Below are 27,388 nucleotides of genomic sequence, written 5' to 3' on the forward strand. Positions count from 1 at the left end.
ATAATCGACAATCATCGTCGCTTTACTAAGTATTTAAAGGCATATTTTTGGGAGGGAGCGGTGACGCAGTGGTTCATGCACTATGCTATTAAACTATTCACCAGAGTTCGATTCCGAGCCATGGCTAAACATCGGTGGCGAGTGATACCTTGACCCAAAGTTGGGTGTCTCCTTCACCAGCCCGCACTGACTATTGTGGAGAAGTATGGTCAAACAACGTCCATGACTCTCACCACGCGGGGAGGCCTTCCGCTAGCAGTGGATTGACAGTGGCCTTTACATTGAACACTCGTTTCTTTCGAACTGCGTTTTGTGTTTAGTTTGTTACCCTTCCCCCGCAACTCCAATTGGCTCCGTACGGCGTGAAAGAAGTTCAACATATATGTACATACAAGGTTTACCTATCCACAATTACCCTATGTTATTATCATTCCCTATATTCGTATGCTCGTGTGAGCAGACTTGGGGTAAAATGAAGCGAATCCGGATGTGGCGATCCGGGATTATTCCCCGTGACGATGTTCCAGACTCCTTCGGCTTCGAATGAAGCACTGCGCACGGGAGACTTCCACGCGCCGGGCGGCATTGGACTACTCGCGACCACAACTCCGCAGCCCACACCATCGTGTGTGTGTGTGACCCTGACGGCGAGCGGCACTCGTGGGAGAAAATTGCAACTTGCGAGCTCCGACGAAGCGCTCGGGTTTCCACGTGACGGCGGCACCGTCACCCCCACCCACGAACACCTCCCCGGTCCATTACCGCGCGCTACACCCCTCTACACCAACAGCCGTGCGAGCGCCAATTTCCAACACAAACCGCTAAGCGACCGAGCAGTGCTCGCTCGCTCGCTCGCTCGCTCCGGCTGGCGTTGCGCAAATATCGCCGTTGCTAAGCTGTCGTGTTTTTAACACCATCAGCCATTATCGTAGTCATCATCATCATCGGTAGCAGCAGCAGCAACAGCAACAACAGCACAACCATTCGCAGCAACTTGCAGCAGCAGCAGCAGCAGCACGTGGGGAATCCGACCCGTCACTTCTGACCGCTGTCTCAACCACGGGGACAAGGGACATGAGATCTACCGTCAAGCGACCTCCGAGGTAACGGCGGACGAGCGCCTTAAGTCGTGCGTAAAATATAAAACAAAATATAAATACAAAACCCTGCGCGCTCGCCCCGGATTCTGCACCGCGCCTCGCGATCCGATTGGGGCCGCCGGTCCCGGGTCGCTCGCGCGAATGCGCCGCGGATCATCAAAGCCCAAATGCGTCGCGGAGGTGAACGTTCTCAAGTTGAAGGCGTGGGTGGAGTGGGAGCGTGGCTCGCTCGGCGTGCGGCGGGTTAAAATGACTCCGTGATGCGCTGCTGCTGTTCACTCGACGGCGCACTTTGAAGTTCATCATCCGCGCTGCGATGCGCTCACGCAGCGAGCCCGTTGTGTTCGCGTTGCTGTGCCTGCTTGTCAGTGCGGGGGTGAGGGAGGTGCGTCTTATAATCCGGTAATTAAACATTACGTGGTGAATCTGCTTGCCGCGTTGACGGTGATGCACAACCACAAATCGAAACGAAATAACTCAACGCGTTCCGTGTCAAAAAAACCACCGCGGACTTCAAAACAAAACTACATTAAAATAGGCGACGTATCGGGCGATGGTAATATGAAGAAGGATCAATGCCCGAAACGTCGTCTATTATACGTTTGTCCTTTCAGGCCACGGTGTTATATACAATCCTCTCGACGTGTGTGTGTTGAGGATGGGGAGCGGTGGTGTAGTGGTTAGCGCTACGCTTCACGACGAACCCAGCGACCAGGGTTAGATTCCCGCTCACGGCCAACAACGGTAACGAGTATCTATCTGAACCGGTCATGGGCCTCGCCTAGGTCGACTCAGCCTCAAATGAGTACCTGGTGCGCTGTGTAAAAAAAAAACGTCGCCGCTTGGGAGACAAAGGTGGCCGCACGTGGTGCTCGCCCACACCTCGTATGCCGCTGAGGCCTTCATAGGCGATGCTCGCTAAGGGCACTTGTCCCAACAGTCTGGGCTACACGGAGCATCTCTCTGTCTTTATGCACGAAGATCGCCGTGTCGTGAGGCGCTTGCGTCACAACTCTTGCCTCAAGAGTTTATCAAAGGTTGTAAGGCGATGTTTTTGTTTGTTTGTAGAAAGAACTCGGTCGCCTAAGTTCGATTCCCCCCACGTGGTTAACATCGCTGCCGAGTGTACACCGATCCGGTCCTCGATAACCTGGTGCCTTGTATAAACATCGACACACGAGAGACAAAGGCGGCCGGGAAGGGTTCCATCCTCGCGCGCCGTGTCCGCCTTAATAGGTGCTCGCCGACAAGCCCCAACAGCCTGTTCCAGGGTGGTGTAAGGGTGGGGGGGGAGGGCAAACTTTGACCTCGCATTAGTCGCGTCTCGGTGACGAACCTCCCTGCGCTCCGTGAGGGTTCACGTGCCGCACGTGTTCAGGACGCGGAGCGCATCGCACCGCCGATCGGGCGACGATCGAATCGACGTGGCCGCGGATGCGACGCGAGTGGGAAAGTGCTCTCCGTGCGTGTCCTGGCCCCCCGGCTAGGTGTACTCGGCCTGAGCAGAGTTACTTATTACAGTGCGCGAACAGAAATCGCCACCGAAGGGGGCAAAGGCGGACTGTCGTGGTGCTGTTGGGCTACCCATTGTAACCCACTTCGTTAGCCCTGCTGGCGCTTAAAGTGTTGCTCGCTAACATCACTCAAACCAACAAGAGCCTCGCAAAGCCTGCACGGCAGATCCTCATATCTCTGTGTGTACAAATAATGCATGCAAAATGCGCATGCACACACACACACATATATCAGTGGAAGCTGATATCTGAACCTGTTCTGTCATTCCGCTCAGTCCACTCGGTTCGTAATGAGCACTGGGTAACGATTCGTAAATGGACATCAGCGCTGGAGAGACACGGGCGGATCGGGTGTATGTAATTGTCGTCACTTACTCCCTTTGTGTGTCATATCGGCCTTAATATATGCTTGCTCATAACATATATGCGCGTGTGTGTGTGCGTGCAGGAGTATGTGCAAACAAGGTACACACACGCGCGCGAGCGTGTATTGGTGGCGAGTGATATCTGAAACCGGGTTGCGTCTCCCTTAGGGCGACGGGGCCTTAAAGTAACTGGCACTGCAGGTGCGGAGTGTAACCATTGGAAGTGGGGGATACAAAGACGGTCGGACGTATAGCTGGGTCACACCGCCTCTTCCGTGTATCTTAACGACCTTCAAAGGCGTCGCTTACACTCCCCCCCCCACCCCGCACAAACTACGCAGGTAATTATATTCTTGGGTCTTTCAGTAAAGTCACGTAGATAGGTTCAAAGAAAATAATAATAAAAAATAACAAAAAAACTACGACGTTTCTATCGCAACACAAGCAATCGTAATTAGTTTTCTTCTCCTGATGACGAGTGATTGTTTTGCAATCGAAACGTCGTTTTTTTTCGTTATTTTCATTGAACATATCTACGTCACTTTACCGAAAATCCCAAGAATATAATCTCCTGCAGTCGCGAATGCTTTAAGTCAAGATTTTACGCAGGAGATTATTCAGAAGTGGCAGAACTCCCGAGTGTGCAGGCGGTGCAACTGCACCGGGCCCCACAATTCAGAGACACTCAGTCGCCGGGCTAACTGGAGTGGAGGGTGGGGGGATGTTGAACTTGGAGCGGGGGGGGGATATTCTACTCATTGCCCCAGGGCCCATTCCAACCACGCGACATCACTGCTATAAATACCTCGGCTCGATAGGAGGTCGTTCCTTCTCATCTGCTGCCCCAAAAATATAGAATATCCCACCTCTCTCACCCCCCGTCCGTGCTGTCGGCTCACTGCCGATGTTCGAGTCTAGACCCTTCGCTTCTGCGTAGGGCTGCGCGTCTCTCGTCCAGTAAAGACAACAGAGAAAGATCCCCCGTGTAGCCTGAACAGACTGTCGGGGCAAGTGCTGTTAGCGAGCTCCTATGAAGGCCCGCAAGGCACACGAGGGGATGGGTGGCCAACAACACACCCGGCCGCCTTTGTCTCTCTCATGGCGATGTTTACACAACGCACCAGGTACTGTACTCACTTGAGGCTGAGTTTACCTAGAGGAGGCCCAGGAATCGGCTCAGATATTTGTCAGCGATGTTGGCCGTGAGCTGGAATTGAATTCGTGCCGATGGTGTTCATAGCGCGTTGCGATAACCACTGCGCTACCGCTCCCCAACCCGTGAGCCTGATATATATATACACACACTACCATCTACAACTCAACGTGATACACAAGTCATAGGTACAGCACTTTCCCCAAAAAGTCTGCGAGAGCTATATGGGGGATCTTTGTCTTGGTACCCGGTCTCAGTGCCCAAGTGGTTTCGCCGCGCACTCCGTCTGAGAAATTACGTAACAAAGGCGAGAGGGAAGCCTTCAGAGTTAAAGGCGCAGCCCCGCAATTGCTTTCTCCCGCCACTGCTGGCGGAAGGTTCTCCCACTCGAGCCAACTCCCCAGAGAGACAGCGAGCCCCTCTAAGATGATACATTGCCCTGCTCTTGCACGCTGCACCCAGACGTCTTGGTAGAGGAGAGTTCTTAAAGCGCGCATCAACAATTAAGATGTATTCCTCCGTGGTCGCGTGCGAAAGCGGCGCGGAAGAGCCTCGAGTCGATTTGTGGTCTCACCCCCCTCCCCTCCCCCGGCCCCAGCGTCTCCGCTTTGGCACTCTGGCACAGGGCCCCCACTCTGGCACGGCGGCCCCCCCCACCCCCACCCCTCCGGCCATAGCCGTCACGTCTCTGCTTTACTGCGGCGGTCGAGAGTACGCGCCGAGGTGGAGACGGCGAGCAGGGCTGCGCCCCATGATAACAGCCGGGCCTCGCCCGCTGCGGTGTTGCGGGTCGCGGTGATCGACGCACGCGGGCAGCTTTTCCCCTACGCGCACGGAATGACGGAAGCGGCCCACGTGGGGCTCCGCGCCGCGTCAATTCTCACGCGGGGTGGACACTTGGCAAAGGGGCCGCCCATAAATGACGTCACGCACCTGGGGGGGGGGGGGGGGTCAGACATTTGTGACGATGTGTGACGAGGGAGAGGGGGTCAAATATCGTTCAAAATCGCGTGACGTCATTTATGGACGGCCCCAAAACCGATAGCCGCGTGGGACGCGCGTCACTCGGTGCAGCGTCGTGCGAGCGACGGCTGCGTTCTGCAAGTCGGATGCTGAACACAATGGGCATCTGTAAAAAAGAAAAAGAGCTTTATAGCTCATCGGATTCCTCCAGTATAAATGCAAATTGCGATTCAATGCAGTCAGCTTCAAGCATGCTGGTAATAATAATTATGATGATGATTGGATCATGATGATGACGATGATGACGCACATAATACCTGGAAGCATGTGAATGTGAATACCTTCAGGAATGATGATGATTATCATAATGACGAACAGCGCGCGCACGTCCTTGGGACGTGACCGTCCGTCCCTACCTCCTCCAGCTCACCAGCCAGCAAAACTTTGTTTCGAATATAGTTATGATGAGGATGATGATTCACGCAATAGGCTACCTTGCAGGGATATGGATAAGGACGATGATGCCTGCCGCTGCAACCGCTGATGATAACATGCAATGGTTCCGCTGTTGCTCATGATGCTGCTTCTATTGCTGCTGCTTGCGATGACGACGACGACGATGCCGATGCGTGGACTGCGTCTCCTGTTGCCGCAGGTGCCGCACCTTCTCCTCCGCACGTCGGCCAAACAAACGAGCGCGTGGGGCCTCGGCGTGAGGAGCCGCGAACGAGGCGAGCACGAAGGCCACCCCCGACACCAGGATGCCACTTCTGTCCGGCGTGAGCGAGAGCCGCCCACGCACGTCCATCGGCTCTCTCCCGCCGTCTCCGCTCGACTTCCCGCTGAGCCCCTGCGCGTCCCACGCGGACAGCAGCCCGGCCAAGGGCCTCTACTACCGACTGCTCGCGCCGAGGAGACGCGCCGACCTGCTGGTGAACGTGGGAGGCCTGCGCTACGCGTTCGCGTGGACCGATCTCGAGAGGTTCCCCCTGACCCGCCTGGGCAGGCTGCGAGCGTGCAGCAATCGCGAGGACATCCTGGCGCTGTGCGACGACTACGACGTATCGCTCAACGAGTTCTTCTTCGACCGAAACCCCGGCGCCTTCAGGGCCATCATGACCTTCCTGCGCGCGGGCAAACTGCGGATACTCGGCGGCGTGTGCGTGCTGTCGTTCCGGGAGGAGCTCAGTTACTGGGGCGTGGAGGAGAACAATTTGGAGCTCTGCTGCCTGAGCCGCATCCTGCAGAAGGACGGCGAGATGCAGCAGCAGCAGCAGTACGACGACCAAGACGGCATCGGCGGTGACGCTGACGAGGCCGCCGCCGCCGCTGCCGGCGCCGAGATGAACGGCGACGGCGTCCGTGATGTCGGTGACGACGACGTCTTCGGGGCGGATGACGCCGAGGGGATGAAGCTGGGCCGGCCCACGCGCTGCGTGCGCGCGATGGGCCACCTACGGGACATGGTGGAGAACCCGAGCTCGGGACCTGCGGGGAAGGCGTTCGCCTGCATCTCCGTGGCCTTTGTGACCATCACGGCCGTGAGCCTGTGCGTGGGGACCATGCCCGAGCTCAGGGAGGAGAAGGTGTGACCCGCGCGCGTGCTCGTACGTGCTCGTGCGCGTGCTCGTGCGCGTGTGCGCGGCGGAGCGGTAGCGCCCTGCGTGCTACGAACCCGACGGCACGAGATCCATTCCCGCTCACGGCCAACACACCAGTCACAATTATCTGAACCGGTTATGGGCATCCCCTAGGTCGACTCAACCTCAAATGAGTACCTGATGCGATGTGTAAACCTCTCCACAGGGGAGACAAAGGCGGCCGGGCGTGGTGCTGGCCACCCACCCCCTCGTGTGCCGTGGGGCTTTCATAGGTGCTCGCTAACAGCACTTGCTCCAACAGTCTGTTAAGGTTATACGGGGGATCTTTGTCTTTGTTCAACGCTTGATGAAAACGTGTGTCGATTTGTCTTTCCTGGCGTGATGGACTCGGCAAACGCTTCAGAACCTCTAAGAACAACTTACTCAAACGGTCTGCTCAAGCCCATCCTGGATGTTCTTGTGTGATAATCTCAGTCAGCCAATCGACACCACCCCGCCCCGTGCCGTGTTGACCTGCAAAGCGCACCGAGTCTGGAACAAGCGCCGTCGTGACTGCTACTTAGTGGGGAAAGCTTAGCGTTGTTGCTGCTGCTTTTCTATGTACTCACGGTGAACTTCTTTCGCACCGCACGTAGCCAACCTTGCTAATGGGATGTGCGATTAGCGCACTGCGCTACGAACCCGGCGACCCGGGTTCGATTGCAGCTCACGGCCACCAACACCAGTGACGATTATCTGAACCATTTCTGGGCCTCCCCTAGGTCGACTCAGCCTCAAATGATTATCTGGTGCGGTGTGTACTCATCGCCACTAGGGAGACAAAGGCAGCAGGGCGTGGTGCTGGTCCCACTCACCCCGTCCTGTGCCGTACCGGCCTTTGCTCGCTCACAGCAACTCCCCGAATACGCTTTGTATCTGTATCTTAGAATATGAAAATATGTGTGAGAGAAACAAACCTACTTCTCCGATGTATTAACCTGGTCATGGCCTATGGTACCATAAATATGCCAGGGCTTTGAATTATTCTTTGTGCTTCCGGGATCCCTGACTCTCTGCTCACAATTTTTAAAGACCTCAATGATGGCAGACAGGCCCCGGGTAAAGCTGCGTATCCGGGAGTCAGAACCATTCGCTTTACGGTGCAACGGGGATGTCCTCTGGCCACGACACAATCTAACGAATATTGCCACCAAGTAGTTTGTGAAACTTTTGCATGGCTGCACCAGAGGAATTTCCATCTGGTACAGATACATTGGGAGTCTGATCGATGCCCTGGTGCGATCAAGGAATGTCGTCCTACTGGTCAACCTTGTCGTGTATGCCGATGATCTCGTAATTGCTGCTCACTCTGAGAAAGAGTTGGAGACTTCTTTAGAACCTGACGCGTGCCACTAAGAAGTACAGCCTTCCCATCGGTCCCACCAAAACAAAGCACCTGCCTGGGTGTTTGATTTAATGTCATCCAAGACTGCACCCTCTCCTCCAGGTACCGGGACAGTTTGCTTCTGACAAGCTCCGGTATCGGAGCAGAGATCTCACTCTGAATCGATTGAGCGGTTTAATATGTTTCAGTTTCATTTATTTGGTATAGCTATGTTGAGATGTGTAACGCTGTGTGGAAGTTTTCTGGCATATTGCCCCACGTGAAGCTCGGAGTTTTCGTGGTCACAGTTGCAGTCTCTCTTCTTCGTGCTTGCAAAACATAGATCGCGTTAAAGTTACATCTGCACTGGCTTGATACGTTTAAGCAAGCCAGCCGACAATCAATCCTGCATGGGTTTAACCAGAATGGATTGTGAGAGGAACTCACAGATCCTTGAACGCTCTGGACACATTCCTATCTGTGAGCTCTTACGACAGGCGAGGCAGCGTTGGCTGTGTCATGTAGCCCCGCATGCCCAAGCAGCTTGTTTGGCCAGAGAGAGGCAGCTAAACGGGCGCGACATGGTCTAGAGAAGAAATTGACTGATGTGGTACAGGAGGAAGTGGAGCTAGTTAGACATGCTGATAACCGGTACCACCGGTGTCAAGATCGGCCTCTGTAGGGGAGGCTCAAAAAGGACGCTGCTGGGCAGTTGGAGGCAGTCACTCTCCAATTACGGAGGGCAGAGGAGGAACACTCACAACAACGAGCGGAGAGCCTGGTGAATAAAACGCAATTTGGAATAGTGGGGAGCGCATATGGTGCATCTGCCACTCAACTTAGCCAGTCAACCCGTGGCACCTGGGTCTGTCCCGTGATCTCCCGCCAGCGAATATTCGACACTTCACGTGACCTCACAGTGCACCTAGCCTGGCACAAGCGCCGTGGTGACGTCGCCATGGTGGCTGTTGCGTGAGAGTATCAGCGAGAGCTTAGTGGGGTGCGCTAGCGCTGTGGTTAGCCCACTGGGGTAGCGCTGTGGTTAGCCCACTCGGTAGCGCTGTGGTTAGCCCACTCGGTAGCGCTGTGGTTAGCCCACTGGAGTAGCGCTGTGGTTAGCCCACTGGGGTAGCGCTGTGTTTAGCCCGCTGAGCAACGATCACCGGCGACCCCACGCTGAATTTTCGCTCAAGGCTAATGGCAGTGGTGAACATCTGAACGCGTGCTGAGCCTCCCTTCGATCGACTCAGCCACAAATAATTATTAACTGCTGCGGTGTGTAAGCATCAGCACATACATATCAACCTCTTATCAGTGCCTACCATATTACAGACCAATTCAGTCACCCTGTGCCCCTTAAAAATCTGAACGTTCATCCTACAAAGTCCCATCACAAGTGATAAACACAAACAAATATACGCCTTTTTTTGCCCGTATTGAAACGTCTGTACGCCGTATGGACCTGACAACTCAATTTTCCCCGTGCGAGAATACGGGGTAATCCGTACGAGTTGGCGCGGAATGTCAGCACCGGGGGAGACAAAGGCGACCAAGCGTGGCATTGGCGGTGTGTCGAGCCTACCCCTGGAGTTTCGCGTGCCAGTCTTTATAAGCGCTCGTTAACAAACGGTACTTGCCTCGACAGTCCATAAAGGCTACACGGGGGGGGGGGGGGGATCTGTTACGCCGTTGTTCGTGGGTGGTGTGTAACTGTAGCTGTGTGCGCTGCGTGTGTGTGTGTGTGCTTACACTTCATTAACAAGTGTGTCGGTAGGGCTGCGCTCCTTAGCGCTATGGACTCGCGTAACCCCTTGAGGGTCCGTCAATCGTGTGCCCTTGTCACGGGGCGCTGGTGTCAGTGTCATCGCCAATTGTCATTGCTGCACGTTGCCCATTGCGCGAATAGATTCAAAGCTCGCCCGTGTGCACAATCATCCCAACAACAACTAAATTGGGAGGCGATCGAGAGATGTCGTATTTATTGTAGGGCCAGTGCCGTTGATGGCACCGCACGCTGACATCGCTACCTTCCGCTGGATTCCGCCGCTGTTGAGAAGTCGACACTCGATCTGCCCACACCGATGGCAAGCGGTCTTTGTGCAAGGCGCTCATCCTGCATCCAAGCACTATCCGCCACACTCTGTACCCGTTGGTTATTTCTCACTAGCCACACTCAAACCCGTCCCCCTCCCGCTTTAGTGTCCAGGATCTGACACGATTTGGGCCACACGCAGAACCAGACGGGGGTTGATTTCAGCCGGGTCTGTTAAGGTCGGCGACTGGCAGAAATAATTCCCGTACCCGGCACACCACATCAGGTGCTGCTACCCTGCGTTCCGGCTGTGGGTACTGGTCACATGCCCACTTCAGTCTGCCAGCGGCCGGCCGTCATATAAATGAGTAAGAAATGAAGCCCGGGCCACAACAGCACAATATAACAACGCATTGTACAAAGAAACCCAACGTGCAACAACAAACATGCCGCTCACCCAAACACCTTGATCAGTGCGTCTGTGTTGCTGGCGTCTCTCTTTCTCACTCGCTCTCTCTCCCTCTCTGCACCACCTCCGCGCCCTCGCAGGGCGAGTGCTCTCAGAAGTGCCGCGACATCTTCGTCGTGGAGAGCGTGTGCGTGGCGTGGTTCTCGCTGGAGTTCGCGCTGCGCTTCGTGCAGGCGCGGAGCAAGTGCCGCTTCATGCGCACCCCGCTCAACGTCATCGACATGATCGCCATCCTGCCCTACTACGTCACGTTGCTCGTCGACTCTCTCTCGGACCCCAAGGACAAAGCGGCGGGCGGCAGCAGCTACCTGGAGAAGGTCGGCCTCGTGCTCAGGGTGCTGCGCGCGCTGCGCATCCTCTACGTGATGCGCCTGGCGCGACACTCGCTCGGCCTCCAGTCTCTGGGCCTCACCGTCCGCCGCTGCACCCGCGAGTTCGGCCTCCTCGTGCTCTTCCTGTGCGTGGCCATGGCCCTCTTCGCGCCGCTCGAGCACCTCGTCGAGAGCGAGATGGGCAACAGGGAGAGCTTCTCGAGCGTGCCAGCAACCTACTGGTGGGCCATCATCTCCATGACCACGGTGGGCTACGGGGACGTGGTGCCGCACAGCGTGCCCGGGCAGGTGGTGGCTCTGAGCAGCATCCTCAGCGGAATTCTGCTCATGGCCTTTCCCGTCACCTCCATCTTCCACACCTTCTCGCGCTCCTACGTCGAGCTCAAGGAGCAGCAGCAGCAGGCGACGAGGAGGGGCGGACGCAGGTTTCACGTGAAGGCGCGCGGCAGCGACAGCTCGTGATAAACCATGGGGTGGGACTGTTGACGACGATTTTGACGACATTCCTGAATGGCAGAACACCGATTACGCGTTTGCGTCCAGAAGAGAGTGGTCCCCGCGTGGCTGAGGGAGAAGCGGAGGGCTGCTCAGAGGCACGGCCGGCGGCCAAGACGAAGAAGTGGAAGGGTCGCGTGAGCCGACTGAACCAAGGTGGTCCCGTGAGTTTGGGGAGGGAGGGAAAGATGGCTGTAGACGCATGGTTAAGGTGCGATAACGGGGCCCTAGATAAGTGATGACATGACAGAGATGGAGGAGGCATGGAGAAACTGAAACCGTATATTTTGATACTGGCAAGGGAGGTCCCATGATGTACAGTAGCTGCTCACGCCGACCACTCAATGCCCTGATAGTGGCATTGTCTTTGTGCTGTTCGCCTTTTGGCGTCCTCTGGTCTAACACCGTTTGAGACGAGGCTTTCAAGAAAGCCGTCTCTGGTGTGGACCAATCAGTTTCAAAGACAATGCATCATATACTGATTTAAAGCTTTCGTGACTGCAGGGATTCATATTCTTGGTTCTTTCGGTAAAGTCACGTATAAGGGAAACAATTAAATAATAAAAATATAAAAAAATAAAATTCTCACGACGTTTCGACTGCCACACAAGCAATCATCATCATCATTGCTTGTGTTGCAGTCGAAACGTCGTGAGAATTTTCCTGTTTTATATTTTTATTATTGTATTGTTTCCCTTCTACGCGACTTTACCGAAAGAACCAAGAATATAATGCATATACTGCCAGAGCAATGTGTTTTGTTTGCATGTTCACCACATGTGTGTGTGGTTGATGCACACATGATTCCTTGCAAAAGGTTTCAGTTTGGTGTTTTAACATCTTAACACAAAACCTGTTTTATTGCCAGAAAGGGTAAAACCTATTCTTATATTTTGGTAGTGGCAAGGGAGGTGCCATGAGGCAAGGAGAAGATGAAGCTGGGATGGGTTGTAAGGCATCCAGGGGATGTCGTCATAGCCGGACCTGCAGGCCATGTCTGGTAATTGAAAGTGATGACGAGGAAGACGGCGTGTTTAACCTGTTACATGCCTCGTTCCCACGGACACAAACATTCAGAGACATTTTAAGGGCACAGACCGTATTGAAATTCACGCGTAATTTGTGATCGTCGACAGAGTATTGAAAACAGCCGCTTGTGGTGACGATGTCATAAACATTCGTTATATTCGTGAACAGAAGAGGCAGCTTTGATTTGATGACTGGATGTTTACAAAGGATGTCCGCATGACGAGACCTGCGCTGCTGTGTCTACGCAGCAAAGTACGCTGCACCTCTTGGCTTCTCCCTTGCAGCATGCAGCACCGCAACAGGGTGTCCGTACGCAAGAGAGCGCTGCAGTCTTCGGAGCAAGGCTTTTAGAAGCAAAGTTGTGGTGACATCGTCACCACATGGAAAACACTCAACACTCTCGCCAGTAACCCTGTGCCCTAAATAGGGGATCTTGTATACCCTCGGTAGCGCTGTGCTCAATGGCCCTTCTACGTGGCAGAAAGATCTTTTCAAAAGCAAGACCTTTCCAACGGAGACCTGTGTTTAACACGTAGCAGGCTTTCGCGACCAATAGCATCCATAATACAGGTTTTTTTAGGGTTAAATCGCGTAAAAATATAAATGTGTCGTTAAATCCGCCACCACCCGACATAGCCAATTAGTAAGGTTTGTTACGTAAACAGAACATTTCGTCACGAGTAGAGCACACCGGTGTGTTGGAGAGCCGAGCCACAACAATCTGAGTACGACGTTTCGCCAGTAATTACAACTAGCTTCATCAGGCGACGGCCAGTTTTGTGACAACCTTTACTAATTGGCTGTGTCGGGTGGTGGCGGGTTTAACGACACATTCATATATTTACGCGATCTAACCCTAAAAAACGAACCTGTATTATGCAGACACTGTGTGCTTTGCCAGCGGCCTACGGTTCTCAACAACACTCCGTCCGTTCAAGTCGTTCGATCGTCGATTGCAGAACCTTATGCGGCTCGCAACTGTTAACCGGTTAAACACGAAATGGCGATGGAGGATCCAGGCACGGCGAACACTTGGGACACATGAAGACTTCGCACGTGAAGTCTTTACGAGCTGTACACCAAACCACGCGCGCGTTTCGTGGGATGATGGTGAGTGTAGCACAAGGCGTTTAATAACGCGGCGCTTCTCGCCTTCAATATATGCGCTATTAGTGAATGCAGGGAGCGCACCGAGTGAATATGAATGCAAGGAGCCGAGTGCGAATCGTCAACTGTTGGAGGCAATGTCGTCTTGCTCGGCGTGTTCGCTGCGCACAATGCATGCAGGCATGCTGGTGGCGACGACGATTGATGATGGTGATGATGATGGATTGCATGATGACGATGGTTGATTGGAGGATGCTGATGGTTGATTGGATGATGATGAGTATGATTGATTATATGATACTAATAACGATGCACGTAATAATAATAATACCTGCAGGCATGATAATGATGTTTCATTGAATCACTGACCATCATTGAGTGACAACAATGGACATTGAACGATGATAATTATTATGATAATACTATTTATGCAAAGTGAGATTTAATTCGCGGAAGGCAAAGGAAAATGATGATAATTATTCATGGGTTAATATGGAGGCTTTTATGACCAATATTATCCATAAGAGGCTTTTGGGTTATATCGCGTAAATATATAAATGTTGTGTCGTTAAACTTGCCACCACCCGACACAGCCAATTAGGTAGGTTTGTCACGTGAACAGAACCTTACTAACTGGCTGTGTCGGATGGTGGCGGGTGTAACGACAGATTTATATATTTGCGCGATCTAACCCACACAACCTGTATTATGGATGATATTGGTCGCGAAAGCCTACTTCGTGTTAAACTGAACAAAACGTGCCAATTCGTTACTAGTTCAGCACACCGGTGTGTTGGAGAGTAAACCCACAACATCTACAAACCCACAACGTCTACAATTGACATGTGGGTTCACTCTCCAATGCAGAACCGGTGTGCTGTACTAGTAACGAATTGGCACGTTTTGTCTACGTGACCAACCCTCACTAATTGGCTGTGTCGGGTGGTGGCGGGTTTAACGACACATCGACAATCGATGCGTACACAAAGTGTGGCTAAACCCAGGCACGCGACTTTGCGTTGAACTCGAAGCTTCGGCGGCTGCTGCGGATCCGCCTGGAGAAGGTGCGGGCAGCAAATGACATCGGGGTCGAGAGCGGACAATGTCGTCTCACCCCCCTCCTCCCCCCTCCCCCAGGCGTGACTCTCGCCAGTGAATAAAAAAAGCGCTAAAAAGAAAGTTGCCTCTTGCCACTCTGAAACGATGGCGATGTGCTCCATCTAAGTGGCTCTCAACCGGGGGGGGGGGGGGGGGGGGGTGGGGGTGGTACGCGCGGACCCCTTGTGGGGGGTGGGGGGTGCGCGTGGCAATGTCCGGGAGTGGGTCACGTGAGGTGGATGAAAAACGTGTGAAATCATATCGGTACGTGATGGTCGTCATACGGTGAATAATCGCGTTGTACGAATCTGCCGATGTGAAATAACTACGATATTATACACATCAAATTTGGTCATTTATAACGATGCAAAAGACCTCTCATAAACTCAGTGAGTGCAAACAAAGCGGTTGACCAGCGAGCGCGAACAAATCGCGTCAAGCGCATGGAGCGTCCGCTGAAATTAGTTACTTAGCTAGTTAAGATCCCTCACAAAGTAGACCATTGGTAGAAAATATCGAGGGTTCGTTATTCGTAGCATTTAATTCTCAAAACCATTGTTGGGTCGTGCAAGGGGGGGGGGGGTGGCTAACAAGTCGGCCGAGACAAACTTGAGCAAGGGGGTAACAGTCGCCGCTGTTCAAGCTTCACCACAATATTACTCCGCGAATCCAAATATTTTATTATTTTTTTCCCCGCGGATCATTGCACACCGTTCTTCCTCCAATTGCTTTTTTTTGGCGTGTGTCTAACGAGTGGCGTTTGCCGGTTGCGTTGCGAGAGGAACCCGGCGGTTACCCGGAGAGAGATTCAAAAGGTCGCCATGGATGGGAACTCACCCACTTGCTGTTCGGCCATGTGCTGGACATCTCCACGCCCAGTCGCACAAATCTCTCACGAGGAACATCCTCGCCTCCCCAAGTGCTTGACTTCGGGTGCCAACCAGGCCTAGGCCACCTCCATACATCTTTACAAGTTTACCAATTGACCTCCTTTGAAGCGCAAATTAAGTAGTCAATTGCGCGCTGCACGCGCCTGATGATTGTTAAGCGGATTGTCTTGGTTAAAATTAAGATATAAATCACGCGTGCACGTCCCACGTGGCGTAGACGGCGCGGATTTTACCACCTGAGACTGATGTTTAGCAATCATCGGGCACGTTCAGTGAGAAATGGCATTTGGGAAACCACGGTTGAAACTACCACGGTAGTTTTTTTGTTATTTTCTTTACGTGACTTTACCGAAAGACCCAAACAATATTAATTCCTGCATTCACGAAAGATTTAAGTGAAGATATCACTGTTGAAGACTTTTGTAAGGTATTGCACCTAAACTAATCGACTGATTTGACGATGCCAACACCACAACCAATAGCTGCTCGCTTGTACAAATAAATCACAATAATAATAATATAGAGCCCTCTGCCATTCCAATGCTGAATGAAGGCCTCCAGCTGCTCCGGATCGATCGTGGCGGTCGTTTGACCTCCCCCCTAGTCAGTGCGGGTTGGTGAAGTGACGATGTCCCAGGACTGGTTTCACAAATCGATGTTAGCAGCGGCCGTAAATCGAACTCGGATCGAACGGGTTCATAGTACAGTGCGCGTACCGCTGCCCCACCACTCCGCCAACACGAAAGCCACGTGATGCGACCTGTGCTTGATTTCTCACGGAATATTTAAGGGCTACCCCTGATCCCTCGTTCCCCGGACACCTCAAAGGCAAAGCCTTTTTCCGGAGCTCAGCCTCGGATACCTGGCACACAGGAGTCATTGGGTTTCGATCCCGACCCTGACGCCTGTATATTTGGAGTTTGCGGTGTCTCTCTGCTCGTGGTCCCGCGGATTTCTCTCCGGGTTCCTCCGGTTTTTTCCCCGATCCACATTTAGAATCATTCGTTTCCAGTATTTGACTGCCATACAGTTCCACGTGATGTCAATCCACTTCGTTGAGCTTTCATTTGTGATAGCAAGGTCGCTTCTCAAAAAGAGCTATATTGCTCAGTGGGTCTTACCTGGTAACATAAAAAAAAATCCATGAGTTTTTTTTTTACTTGGTTAGATTTCGTAAATATTAATGTGTCGTTAAACCCGTCACCACCTGACACAGCCAAATAGTAAGGTCTGTCATGTAAACAGAACATGCCAATTCCTTACTGTACAGCACACTGGTGTGTTGGAGAGTAAATCTACTACATTTACATTTCGAGTACGACGTTTCACCAGTAATTACAACCAGCATTATCAGGTAACAGCAAGATTTGTGGGGAAATCCTCCTGTTTCGTTCTTAGGATTTCTCCACACTAATTGTAATTACTGGCGAAACGTCGTACTCGAATTGTAAATGTTGTGGCTTTACTCTGGTGTGTTGTACTAGTAAGGAATTGGCACATTCTGTTTACGTGACAAACCTTACTAATTGGTTGTGTCGGGTGGTGGCGGGTCTAACGACACATATTTACACGCTCTAACCCCAAAAACCCTCTATTATGGATAATATTGGTCGTGAAAGCCTAGGTGTTAAACTAACATGTAAATAGTTGTTTTGATAGTCAGAGGGGTATGCTGTACCTGGCCAGTCACCCTCCCCCGGCGACCCCCCCCCCTCCGCTTCACCCACCCCCCACCCCCCCCGAACAAAAACGTGAATGGTAAAATCCTCGTTAGACACCGGCACCTACAGCGGAGAAGAGCGTCCTGTGAAATCGTTGTAGGTGCGTGCTTTCAAACGGGGATTAACGCACATAGAGCAGCTATTAAGCGGCTGCCCGACTTGTCACAACACGGATTCGCGCGTGTCGACTACATTGACGCGTCACAATACGTCGGCCAAACACCGGCACGCATTGGCATTAAACATTTAACAGCGAATCAGATCCCTTTGCCAGATGCTGCACTATAGTAGTGTACCGTTCCAGAGGCCCCCGATGACCCATCGGCAGTTAAACGCGTGATAGACTTGGCTGATTACCTCTCATCACCAAATCGACGCTTCCTTGGGTAAGGAGGGCGGTGGCTCGCGCTGCTGGGTTAGTTCAGTGCCTTCGCTCTCGATGTGGTCCGCCTGGAGTTTTTTTTTGAAGCCCAATGCCTCGCACTCCGTTTTCGGACGATAAATAAATCAAAGCCTGTGTCGTAACGCGTTAACTGCCCGCGAGCGCCGTTCAACACCCGCTGCGTCAACGTGTCCATGTGTCCATGTGTCAGTGTGTGCCGACGACTGTGACGAATTCCGTGAACTGGTCCTGAGCCTCACCTAGGTCGACTCGGCCTTAAATTGGCAACTGCTGCGGTGTATTAAATATCAGCACTGCGGAGACAAAAGCGACCAGCCGTGGTGTTGGCCACCCACCTCCTCGAGTCCCATGTCGGCCTTAATAGGTGCTCGCTAACAGCACTTGCCCCAACAGTCTGCTAAGGCGACACGGGGGATCTTTGTCTTGTATGTATATACGCCCTCACACGCCTCACTATCAGACCTAAATACGTGCTGAGTTCACGTGTCCCCATTATTAGTTATTTAAAATGTGCAACAATCGTAATAGTTTAAATAATTTTTTTTTAAAAAATATTGAATGTGTGGTCAACAATTATGCACGTACCAATTAATTCATTTAATATCTTATCGATAATTGAGGATATGTGAAATACCTTTTTAAAATTAAAATTATGACATATTAAAACCAAAAAATTAAACATAGCAACACACATGCCAAAACCACACGTGCTGGTTTGGCCGGGACAGCCCTCGTTCAACACAACTCAGTTTATTTGCTGCGTAGGCAGCGGTGCACGAGGACAAACAAACGCAACTGAACCCGTCGTCAATAACACTGCCCTTAAAAGGAACATTATATAATGGGCAACATTTCGGAAAATGGCCCTTTATCATAGCAGCAACAAACAAACAAAAATACCTCTCGTTTTCAGATAACACTGCCCCGTGTCCAATTTCCAATACTCGGGAATTTCCCCGCCCGCTTCACCAACACGGTCCTGCCTTCTTCATTCTGGACGAGGGCCTTCCCACGCCAGGTCAGTCATGGGGACCGTTTAACTTTACTTCACCACGCTGGTCAGTGCGTATTGGTGAAGTTAGGTGGTGGTGGTGGTGGTTGGGGAGGTGTAGACCAGGACCGGATCAGTTGCCGCTCGCCACTGATGGAAAGCCGTGACCGGGACTTGAACTCAGGTGGCCAGATTAACAGCGCAGCGCGCAAAGGGGCCGCACCACCGCCGCTGCCCCCACTGCGAGGCCAGTATTACCCAGCAGCATGTCTTAGAGAAAGACAAAAAACATGGATAAGTGTCGGCACCTCCTCTGAATCTCACCGACAGAGTGAAACAGATTAAGCGACACACTGCTGGGTTGCCCAGAGGGTGGTGATGCCCCCCCCCCCCCCACAATGGTAGCACGTTCCCCCGTGTAGCAGAGGTTCGCGGTTGGAATCCAGCGGCCGCCATGATTAACACTGCGGGTGCATTTGAACGTAAACAACAACAACAACAAATACTCTCGCGCCGTCTGCTTTACAGTGTGCGTGAAAAGATCCCGTGACATTATTTGCAAAAGGGGGCCACTGATTGCCGATGTGTACACGGTTGGGAAGAGAAACAATAATCCCGCAAATGACTTACTCGGTTGGAATATTACACAGCGATCACTGACTCCCACCTCCCTGTGAACACCTGGCAGGACACTCCTGAATCAGAGTCATAAAAATAATAACTGGACAGCGTCCTCATTCTAAACAAACGGGGCCCTGTTCCTGGGTGATGATAATTGAACATTACGCAATACGTGTGTCCAGAGCACCAGTGTAGCCTCCTTTGTGAACTATTAAAGGGATTTATAACAGAAAACGTCGCGATTGCGCAAATGAGCACTGATGGGAATGCTGGCTTGCGGTGCCAATTGTCAACAGAATTAATAATAACGCAATCTCATTAACCAGGAGGAGGTCTCGGGACTATTGTTGAGAAGGAGGATTCCGCATTGGGCTCTTTGGCCGTTTCCATAAACGAGCGTCTCGCTTCGTGTGGCAGGAAATCGGAGCACCCAGAGAAATCCCCTCGACGCGTACGAGGGAGATACTCTCAGCACTCCTGCCAACACCTTGCAGGCCCCACACCTACAACATGCGGCAAGCCCTGACAGACACTGGCGAGACAATGCCATCGAGGATGTCTCTGGTGTAGGCCAATCCGTTTTAATGACAAACCACGTGAGTTTGCCTGTTTTGTGTGTTGAACTTATTTTGCACCGTACGTAGCCAGCCTGTGCTAAGCGACAAGCATGTGTGGTTAATGCTAACTTGATGCCTTGCCAATAGGTGTGCCTATTTGGTGTTAGAACATCTTAACACCTCCTGCACCATTGCCTATTGCTTGTTCACCAAGATGTTTCACGTTAACCCGGAGACAAGAACCGAAGTTGACGGGCGCGTGTTATAAACACGTTATAAACGTATTCTTGGCTCTTTCGGTAAAGTCACGTAGAAGGGAAACAATAAAATAATAAAAATATAAAACAATAACGCATTCATAACGCGTTTATAACACGTTTATAACGCGTTTATCACGCATTCATAACGCGTTTATAACGTGTTGTAAACGTTATAAACGTGTTATAACGTGTTATAAACGCGTTCATAACGTGTTATAAATGTGTTATGAATGCGTGATAAACGCGTTATAAACGTGTTATCAATGCGTTATAAACATGTTATAAACGTGTTATAAACACGTTATAAACGCTTTATAAACGCGTTATAAACGCGTTATAAACACGTTATAAACGCGTTATAAACGCGTTATAAACACGTTATAAACGCGTTATAAACGCGTTATAAACACGTTATAAACGCGTTATAAACGCGTTATAAACACGTTATAAACACGTTATAAACGTGTGCGGTTTCGCTAATGCGAGTGGCGGTCCGTTTGCTTTTTGGGAGATTACGAGAGAAACTCTTCTTTCTTGTCCACAACGGTCACCATTCACGCGGCAAATTGCATCGTAGAGTGAAGTGACTTTCCTGCTGCATGGTAACACAACAACACTCTTCACACCAACTCACCCACCCCCTCCTCGACTCCCCGACTTTGCTTGGCCGTGTCCCCAAGCTCTGGACGACGGGGGCCGTCATCGGCGTGCACAGCCAAACCCAACCCGCGGTGTCTTCACTGGCACCACTGTTGCGTGCGTGCGGTTTGTTTTGTTGTTGTTGTTGTCTTAAGCTCGCGCAAATTCTCCTCCGACCCACGGGGGCTCCCACGATCAGTGTAATCCTAAAGCGTGCACTTCAACAGCCACGCTTCTCTGCTTTGTCAAACGTCGCCCGTTCTTCGTTCCGATCCGTACGGTCGGCAGGTAATTGGCAATTGAAAATTTAATGAGCGGGAGGAAATGGGACCATTCGTAGTAACACAACAAGAAAAGCAGCAAACCGCCCAGCGCCATGCGTGAGCGAAGAACACATCTCCGCGGAATTATATCCAATAGTCCATCGCTACACTGCCGTCTCCCTGCCACCTAGCATCCCAAGCCTACAACAACTGTTATACCCGCACCCCCTCCTGCACCTAGCCTGGCACAGCAGTCAACCCATGGAACCTGCTGGGTCTGTCCCGTGACTTCCTCCTCCCGCACCTAGCCTGGCACAGCAGTCAACCCATGGAAATTGCTGGGTCTGTCCCGTGACTTCCTCCTCCTGCACCTAGCCTGGCACAGCAGTCAACCCATGGAACCTGCTGGGTCTGTCCCGTGACTTCCTCCTCCTGCACCTAGCCTGGCACAGCAGTCAACCCATGGCACCTGCTGGGTCTGTCCCGTGACCTCCTCCTGCACCTAGCCTGGCACAGCAGTCAACCCACGGCACCTGCTGGGTTCTGTCCCATGACGTCCTCCTGCACCTAGCCGGCACAGGAGTCAACCCATAGCACCTGCTGGGTCTGTCCCGTGACCTCCTCCTCCTGCACCTAGCCTGGCACAGCAGTCAACCCATGGAACCTGCTGGGTCTGTCCCGTGACTTCCTCCTCGTGCACCTAGCCTGGCACAGCAGTCAACCCATGGAACCTGCTGGGACTGTCCCGTGACTTCCTCCTCCTGCACCTAGCCTGGCACAGCAGTCAACCCATGGAACCTGCTGGGTCTGTCCCGTGACTTCCTCCTCCTGCACCTAGCCTGGCACAGCAGTCAACCCATGGCACCTGCTGGGACTGTCCCGTGACTTCCTCCTCCTGCACCTAGCCTGGCACAGCATTCAACCCATGGAACCTGCTGGGACTGTCCCGTGACCTCCTCCAGCACCTCGTCCTCCGGAGCCGCTTGGTCCATTCCATTCAATGTTTTTTTTTGTTTGCACGGGAGGAAACAGGAGTGTACACGGAGAAAGCACACGAGGAGGTATATACCCCACACACAAGGATTCAATAATCCATGGCTCTACTGCCATCTCCCGGGCACCGCGGGATTGTTGGTGCCTTGCGCTGACCAGTCTGAGTGCCGTGTTGGTTGTCATTAGCTCGGCATTCTTTTCACGCCGATCCCGACATACAAACGAACTCGGGCTCACTCGCCCACCAGGGGACGCAACGGCGGCAAATTTCCCATAAAAATCTTGATTTGAAGCTTTCGTGACTGCAGGAATCCATACTTTTTGGGTCTTTCGGTGAAGTCACGTCGGTAGAAAACTATTAGATCACGACGTTCCGGACGCAACACAAACGTCCGTCATCAGGCGAATAAATACTTCAGCCACAGCGCACCACTCCTCCCCGCCACCTCCAGAGGACCTCAAACAAGCCAGGAATAATCATGAGCCCCTTCACTTGCCCCGCTCATTAAACTAGGGCCGTGGTGACGATGGTGATGGTGGTGGTGTTGACGAAGGTGTTGGTCAACATCAGTGGCGAATATCTGGAACGGTATCTGGGCTTCCTCGAGGCCGACTCAGCCTTAAATAAGTGCATGGTGCAGTGTGAACATCAACGCTGAGGAGACAAAGGCGGCCAGGCATGGTTTTGTCGTGTCGACCTTAATAGATTATGTCAAACGGCACATATTAACAGATATGTGCGTTTGTATTTTGCCGATAAAACTCTCCATGTCATGCACATCGTGAATTGATCAGGTTTTAGCTCGGCTGAAAGTCACGTCCACGTTTAATTTGTTCTCAGATGGCATTACATGAACTCTCACGGGATGGAAAGCTATTGCATACACACACACACATCGCATATGCACGAATGCCATTTGCGCAGTCACAGCAGCAGCAGCAGCGGCAGCCACCACCACCACCACCATTGTTTGTCACCTGCATGGACCCGGGGCTAAGCCTTGGCAAGTGAGCAGGAGGGCTGCACGCATGTGTTGGGAGGGAGAGACGCCAGCTACCGATGGTGTTCAAGTAATCCGCAAGAACAACGTCGTAAAAACAAAGTTAACGATTTGCGGTTAGGCGCGGCGTCGCCCTTTTCAACATATCGTTAGGCATAACTGTGGACGTTACTTTTAATTTCAATGGGTTGATGGATATATACAGGGCGCTTAAAAAAAATGTTAACACTTACATGGGACTATCGTTTTGAATGGGAAAATAACGGATAATACTATACTGTAACATGATAACAAATGAATATTAATAGCTTCAGAAAGTCAAAGTCTCCACTTGTTCGCCGTCATTGTCAAAACGTGGCCTGGAATCTTCTCCAGGTGGTGTCCAGAGCCCCGAGAGCACATTGTTGGGGCATTGTTTCAAATTATCCGAAGTGTGAACATTTTTTTGAAGCACCCTGTATATAAGCTTAGTTCTTTCGGTAATGTCACGTTGAAGGGAAACAATAAAATAATAAAATATATATAAAACAATAAAAATTCTCACGACGTTTCGATCATAACACAAACGGTCGTCATCAGGTGTGTCGGTTTGCATACATTTATTTATTTTTAAACGGTGTATTTATTTATCAGGGGCCTGGGTCACATCGCTGCAGACGTAGCAAGATCTGAAATCGCTGCAACCCTCAAAAACGCTAAGATGCCAGCTAGCAACCTCAGCAAAGATGAGCGTTTTGAATTATATAAATTAAAAAAGAGGGATGATATTGTAGTCCTCTCAGCTGACAAGGGCAATGCTACTGTCATCATGGATAAAATAGAATACAACAAAATTAAATAATTACTCGACGATGGTAGTTATACAAAAATAAAAAGAGATCCCACCAACAGCCTCGTCACACAAACCAACAAAATAATTTCTGATTCAACCGCATTAATTGATCAATCTAAACAGTTTTCGTTGAAACCTTCTGCTGCCAGGCCACCAAGATTATATGGCTTACCAAAAATACATAAAGTAGATACACCCCTTTGTCCCATCGTCTCCACTATCAACTCCCCCACCTACAAACTGGCTCGTTTTTTGTCTGAAATCCTGCGTCCTTTCACTGGAAAAACCACCTCTGCGGTACAAAATTCTACTCACCTGGTATCGACAATCAAGGGTATTTCCCTGTCCCCAGACGACCTGCTTGTCAGTTTTGATGTAGTTTCCTTATTCACCAAGGTTCCTGTACCTGACCCCATCGCAATCATTGAAGACTTGGTTCATCAAGGACTAAACACTGAGGTACCCCCCCTGGTGAGACACTGTTTAACCAATACATACTTCACTTGGAATGGAACTTTCTACAAACAAACTGAGGGCACCCCAATGGGCTCCCCCCTATCTCCGGTTATAGCTAACATTTTCATGGAGAAATTTGAGACTGACGCCATCCAGACTGCCACTCTGCGCCCAACCTTATGGAAGAGGTACGTGGATGACACTTTTGTCATCTGGCCACATGGCCGGCCTGCTCTAGACCAATTCTTCGACCACATCAATTCCATACACCCAGCCATCAGATTTACCATGGAAGTCGAAAAAGATGGCAAGCTACCTTTTTTGGATGTCCTAATTAAAAAGAGACCTGATGGTTCAATGAGCCACTCTGTCTGCAGGAAAGCTACCCATACGGATGCTTATCTGAAACCGGATTCCCACCACCATCCATCACAGAAGAATTCTCTCATCAAGACTATCATAGAGCCCAATGCATATCCGACCAGGAACACATACGCAGTGAACTCAAGCACGTACACCAAGCTTTTAAGGCTAATGGTTACTCCGACTATACAATCTGCAAAGCTATCACTCAAACCATTAAGAAGGACCCTCTTGAGGAGCCTTTCAAAACCATCACTTTACCCTACATTGCGGGGATCATAAAAAAGATCTCCAAAATCTTGAATAAACACAAGATCCAGGTCCGTTTCAACACATTACATAAAATCCGTGATCTGGTTCCGTCTGTAAAAGATGTGATTCCGGACATACAATACCCTGGTGTCTACAAACTAAGTTGCCTCTGTGGTAGTAGTTACATTGGAGAAACCAAACGCCATGTCTCGGACCGCATTCGTGAACACAAAGCAGACCTTAAACACGGTAGGACCAACACCTCGGCCGTGGCAGATCATTGTTATAATTCAGTAGGCTCACATGACATTGACTTTTCCAAGACAGAGGTTCTTTGTAAGCCATCTGGCTACCATGAGAGATTCGTTCATGAGGCTATCCACATATACAAGCACAGAGACAATTTCAACCGAGAAGATGGATTATGGCTTAGCAATCATTGGAAAGATTTGATAAACCATTTCAGGTCTTAATTGATTGTTCACGCTTACAGTGGCTTTCAGACAGCATACATTAAATTTTTCGTCTCCCCCCTCCTCTTTTCAGAACATAGATGGACTCGTCCTAAATAAACTGTCAAATCGCTGCGCGTGGCGCTAACGTGTTTTTATAAATAAATACACCGTTTAAAAATAAATTTATGCAAACCGACACACCTGATGACGACCGTTTGTGTTATGGTCGAAACGTCGTGAGAATTTTTATTGTTTTATATATATTTTATTATTTTATTGTTTCCCTTCAACATGACTTTACCGAAAGAACTAAGAATATGAATTACTGCAGTCACGAAAGCTTTAAATCAAAATTGCACCCTGTATATTTGACTTTGTAAGGGTTTATTGGCTTTCTGATGGGGTTTTTTTGGTGATGGGGGGGGGTGACGCATCTCGTGTCCAAACCGTACACGAGTTGGGCATCGTGTTGTACACACACATCAGACAGCCACGCAGCGCACCCCTAACCAGTAGCGTCGTCTATACGTCGTCTATACGGGCTTATCTGACAATAAATGCCCATTAGGAGAGAACTGCTCATAAGTAAATGCAAAACTGTCCTTTGGTCAAGTTTCTTTAAAATGTCCCCGTTTTCTTGAAAGTGGTTGCTCTGCCCTCTCCTTTGAAGAATGCCCAACTGCCTGAAACGTCAGTCCATCGTATATTGTTCCGTCATGAGGCGGTGTTAATGACGAGTGCGGTGAGTCTGCAAGTTGTGCCTGGGCACCATCGCCAGCACGGCCAACGCTGAAAATTTACTTTTGTGAATTCATACCAATAAATTTGGTTTGGTTAATTGTATACGTAGGTTGTCACAACCGAGCTGGGTGATCCGGGAGAGCCTCAAGAGTCGAGGCGCTGCTCCTCCGAATCGAGAGGAGCCAGTCGAGGTGGCTCGTGCACCCGGTAAGGAAGACTCCTCCGAGTAGACTCCACCTGGGACTCTACCGGGCAGCAGCAACGTCCCACTGGGCGAAGAGCCTGGGGCAGGCCAAGGACACTGGGGCGGGACTTTGGAGGTGTGGACCGCCACTGCTCTACATGCTACTGCCGCGACCCTCACCAGGACAAGCGGACTGAGAAACGAACGATGACCCTCCACCACCCGACAGAGCAAATCAGAAATCAAGCTGTAACGTCACGGGCAAATATGCCCCAATCGTTTTGGGTATTCAGAAAAACCGGAGCGAGCAAAATGTTGACATTTTTTAACAAGGTTTCGCCGGAGATTTCAACCGTGATTATTCGGTGTTAACAAAAGCTGAGCTCTCTCGCAAGGAGCTGATTATGTGGAGCTTCTTTCGCACCGTACGTAGCCAACCGTGCCAATCGGAGGTGCGGATGATGAAGAAGATAATGCCAGGATGTGACCTCCCGCAAAAAGTTGTATAAAATGTAAAAATCTGCTCGCTCGTTGAAAAACAAATGAATTGGCATATTTGCCCACATCAGAGACTTGACATTGTACCTAACCCAAAATAAACTGACTACGAATTAATTTGGGTTGGTGTTTTGACTCTGGGTATGATATCACACTGAGCCAAGGTGTAGGTTGCTTCGACGCTTCCCAACGAGCCCATGGTCATTCCTGTTGCATCACTGCGGTATCAATTGGGCGAACGGGTTAAGTTTGCAAAGTTGCCCGATGCATTTCCCGATATATTATTCGTAGATCTGTAACGCTTGCGGAATTTTTATTTAGAATCAGAATCTTCAATTAGACTGGGGGAATTCGATGAGCTCTGAAGCTCTTTTTCACAGATGTCCAGTAGGGGCGGGTCAGAGAGTTACTTTGTCCCCCACCCCACCTCACCGTCCCCCACCAGCCACGATTCAGTTTTTTAAAAAGGTAAAAAATGTTGACATTGCAGTGCCTCGAGTGGCTGCAGGTACAGTTATGTGATTCTAACACGCGGTTAGATGCACGCACCGCGAGCGAAAGCGTTGATCGGTTGAATCGACGAGACCGTTGTACCTCTAAAACATTCGTGACATCGGTAAATGATGGGGGGGGGGGGGAGAGACGTT

The 27,388-nt window shown here is 51.0% G+C and overlaps 1 protein-coding gene across 2 annotated transcripts; it reads left to right on the top strand.

The window, feature by feature from the left end:
- Nucleotides 1-26,858, top strand: KCNG2 (potassium voltage-gated channel modifier subfamily G member 2). 2 transcript variants are annotated; one of them, XR_012945288.1, is made up of 4 exons: nt 1-1,103; nt 5,751-6,681; nt 10,641-13,526; nt 26,169-26,858. XR_012945288.1 is itself a non-coding variant. In XM_032960723.2 (3 exons), exons 2-3 carry the CDS (start codon nt 5,857-5,859, stop codon nt 11,352-11,354), a joined length of 1,539 nt encoding a protein of 512 aa, XP_032816614.2. In that variant the 5' UTR covers nt 1-1,103; nt 5,751-5,856; the 3' UTR covers nt 11,355-14,742. The 2 variants fall into 2 exon arrangements, 1 of the variants encoding a protein (XP_032816614.2); XM_032960723.2 differs by lacking the exon at nt 26,169-26,858 and having other exon boundaries at nt 10,641-14,742.
- Nucleotides 26,859-27,388: the final 530 nt, after the last annotated feature.

The sequence above is a fragment of the Petromyzon marinus genome, chromosome 25 (genome assembly GCF_048934315.1).
Source record: "Petromyzon marinus isolate PM22_M1 ecotype Great Lakes invasive population chromosome 25, UKy_Petmar_22M1.pri1.0, whole genome shotgun sequence".
NCBI lineage: Eukaryota > Metazoa > Chordata > Hyperoartia > Petromyzontiformes > Petromyzontidae > Petromyzon > Petromyzon marinus.

Excerpts from the sequence above, each read along its gene's own strand:
- KCNG2 (XM_032960723.2), top strand. The coding sequence starts at position 5,857 with ATGCCACTTCTGTCCGGCGTGAGCGAGAGCCGCCCACGCACGTCCATC. Across the intron at positions 6,682-10,640 it reads CCGAGCTCAGGGAGGAGAAG|GGCGAGTGCTCTCAGAAGTG; the intron begins GTGTGACCCGCG and ends GCGCCCTCGCAG.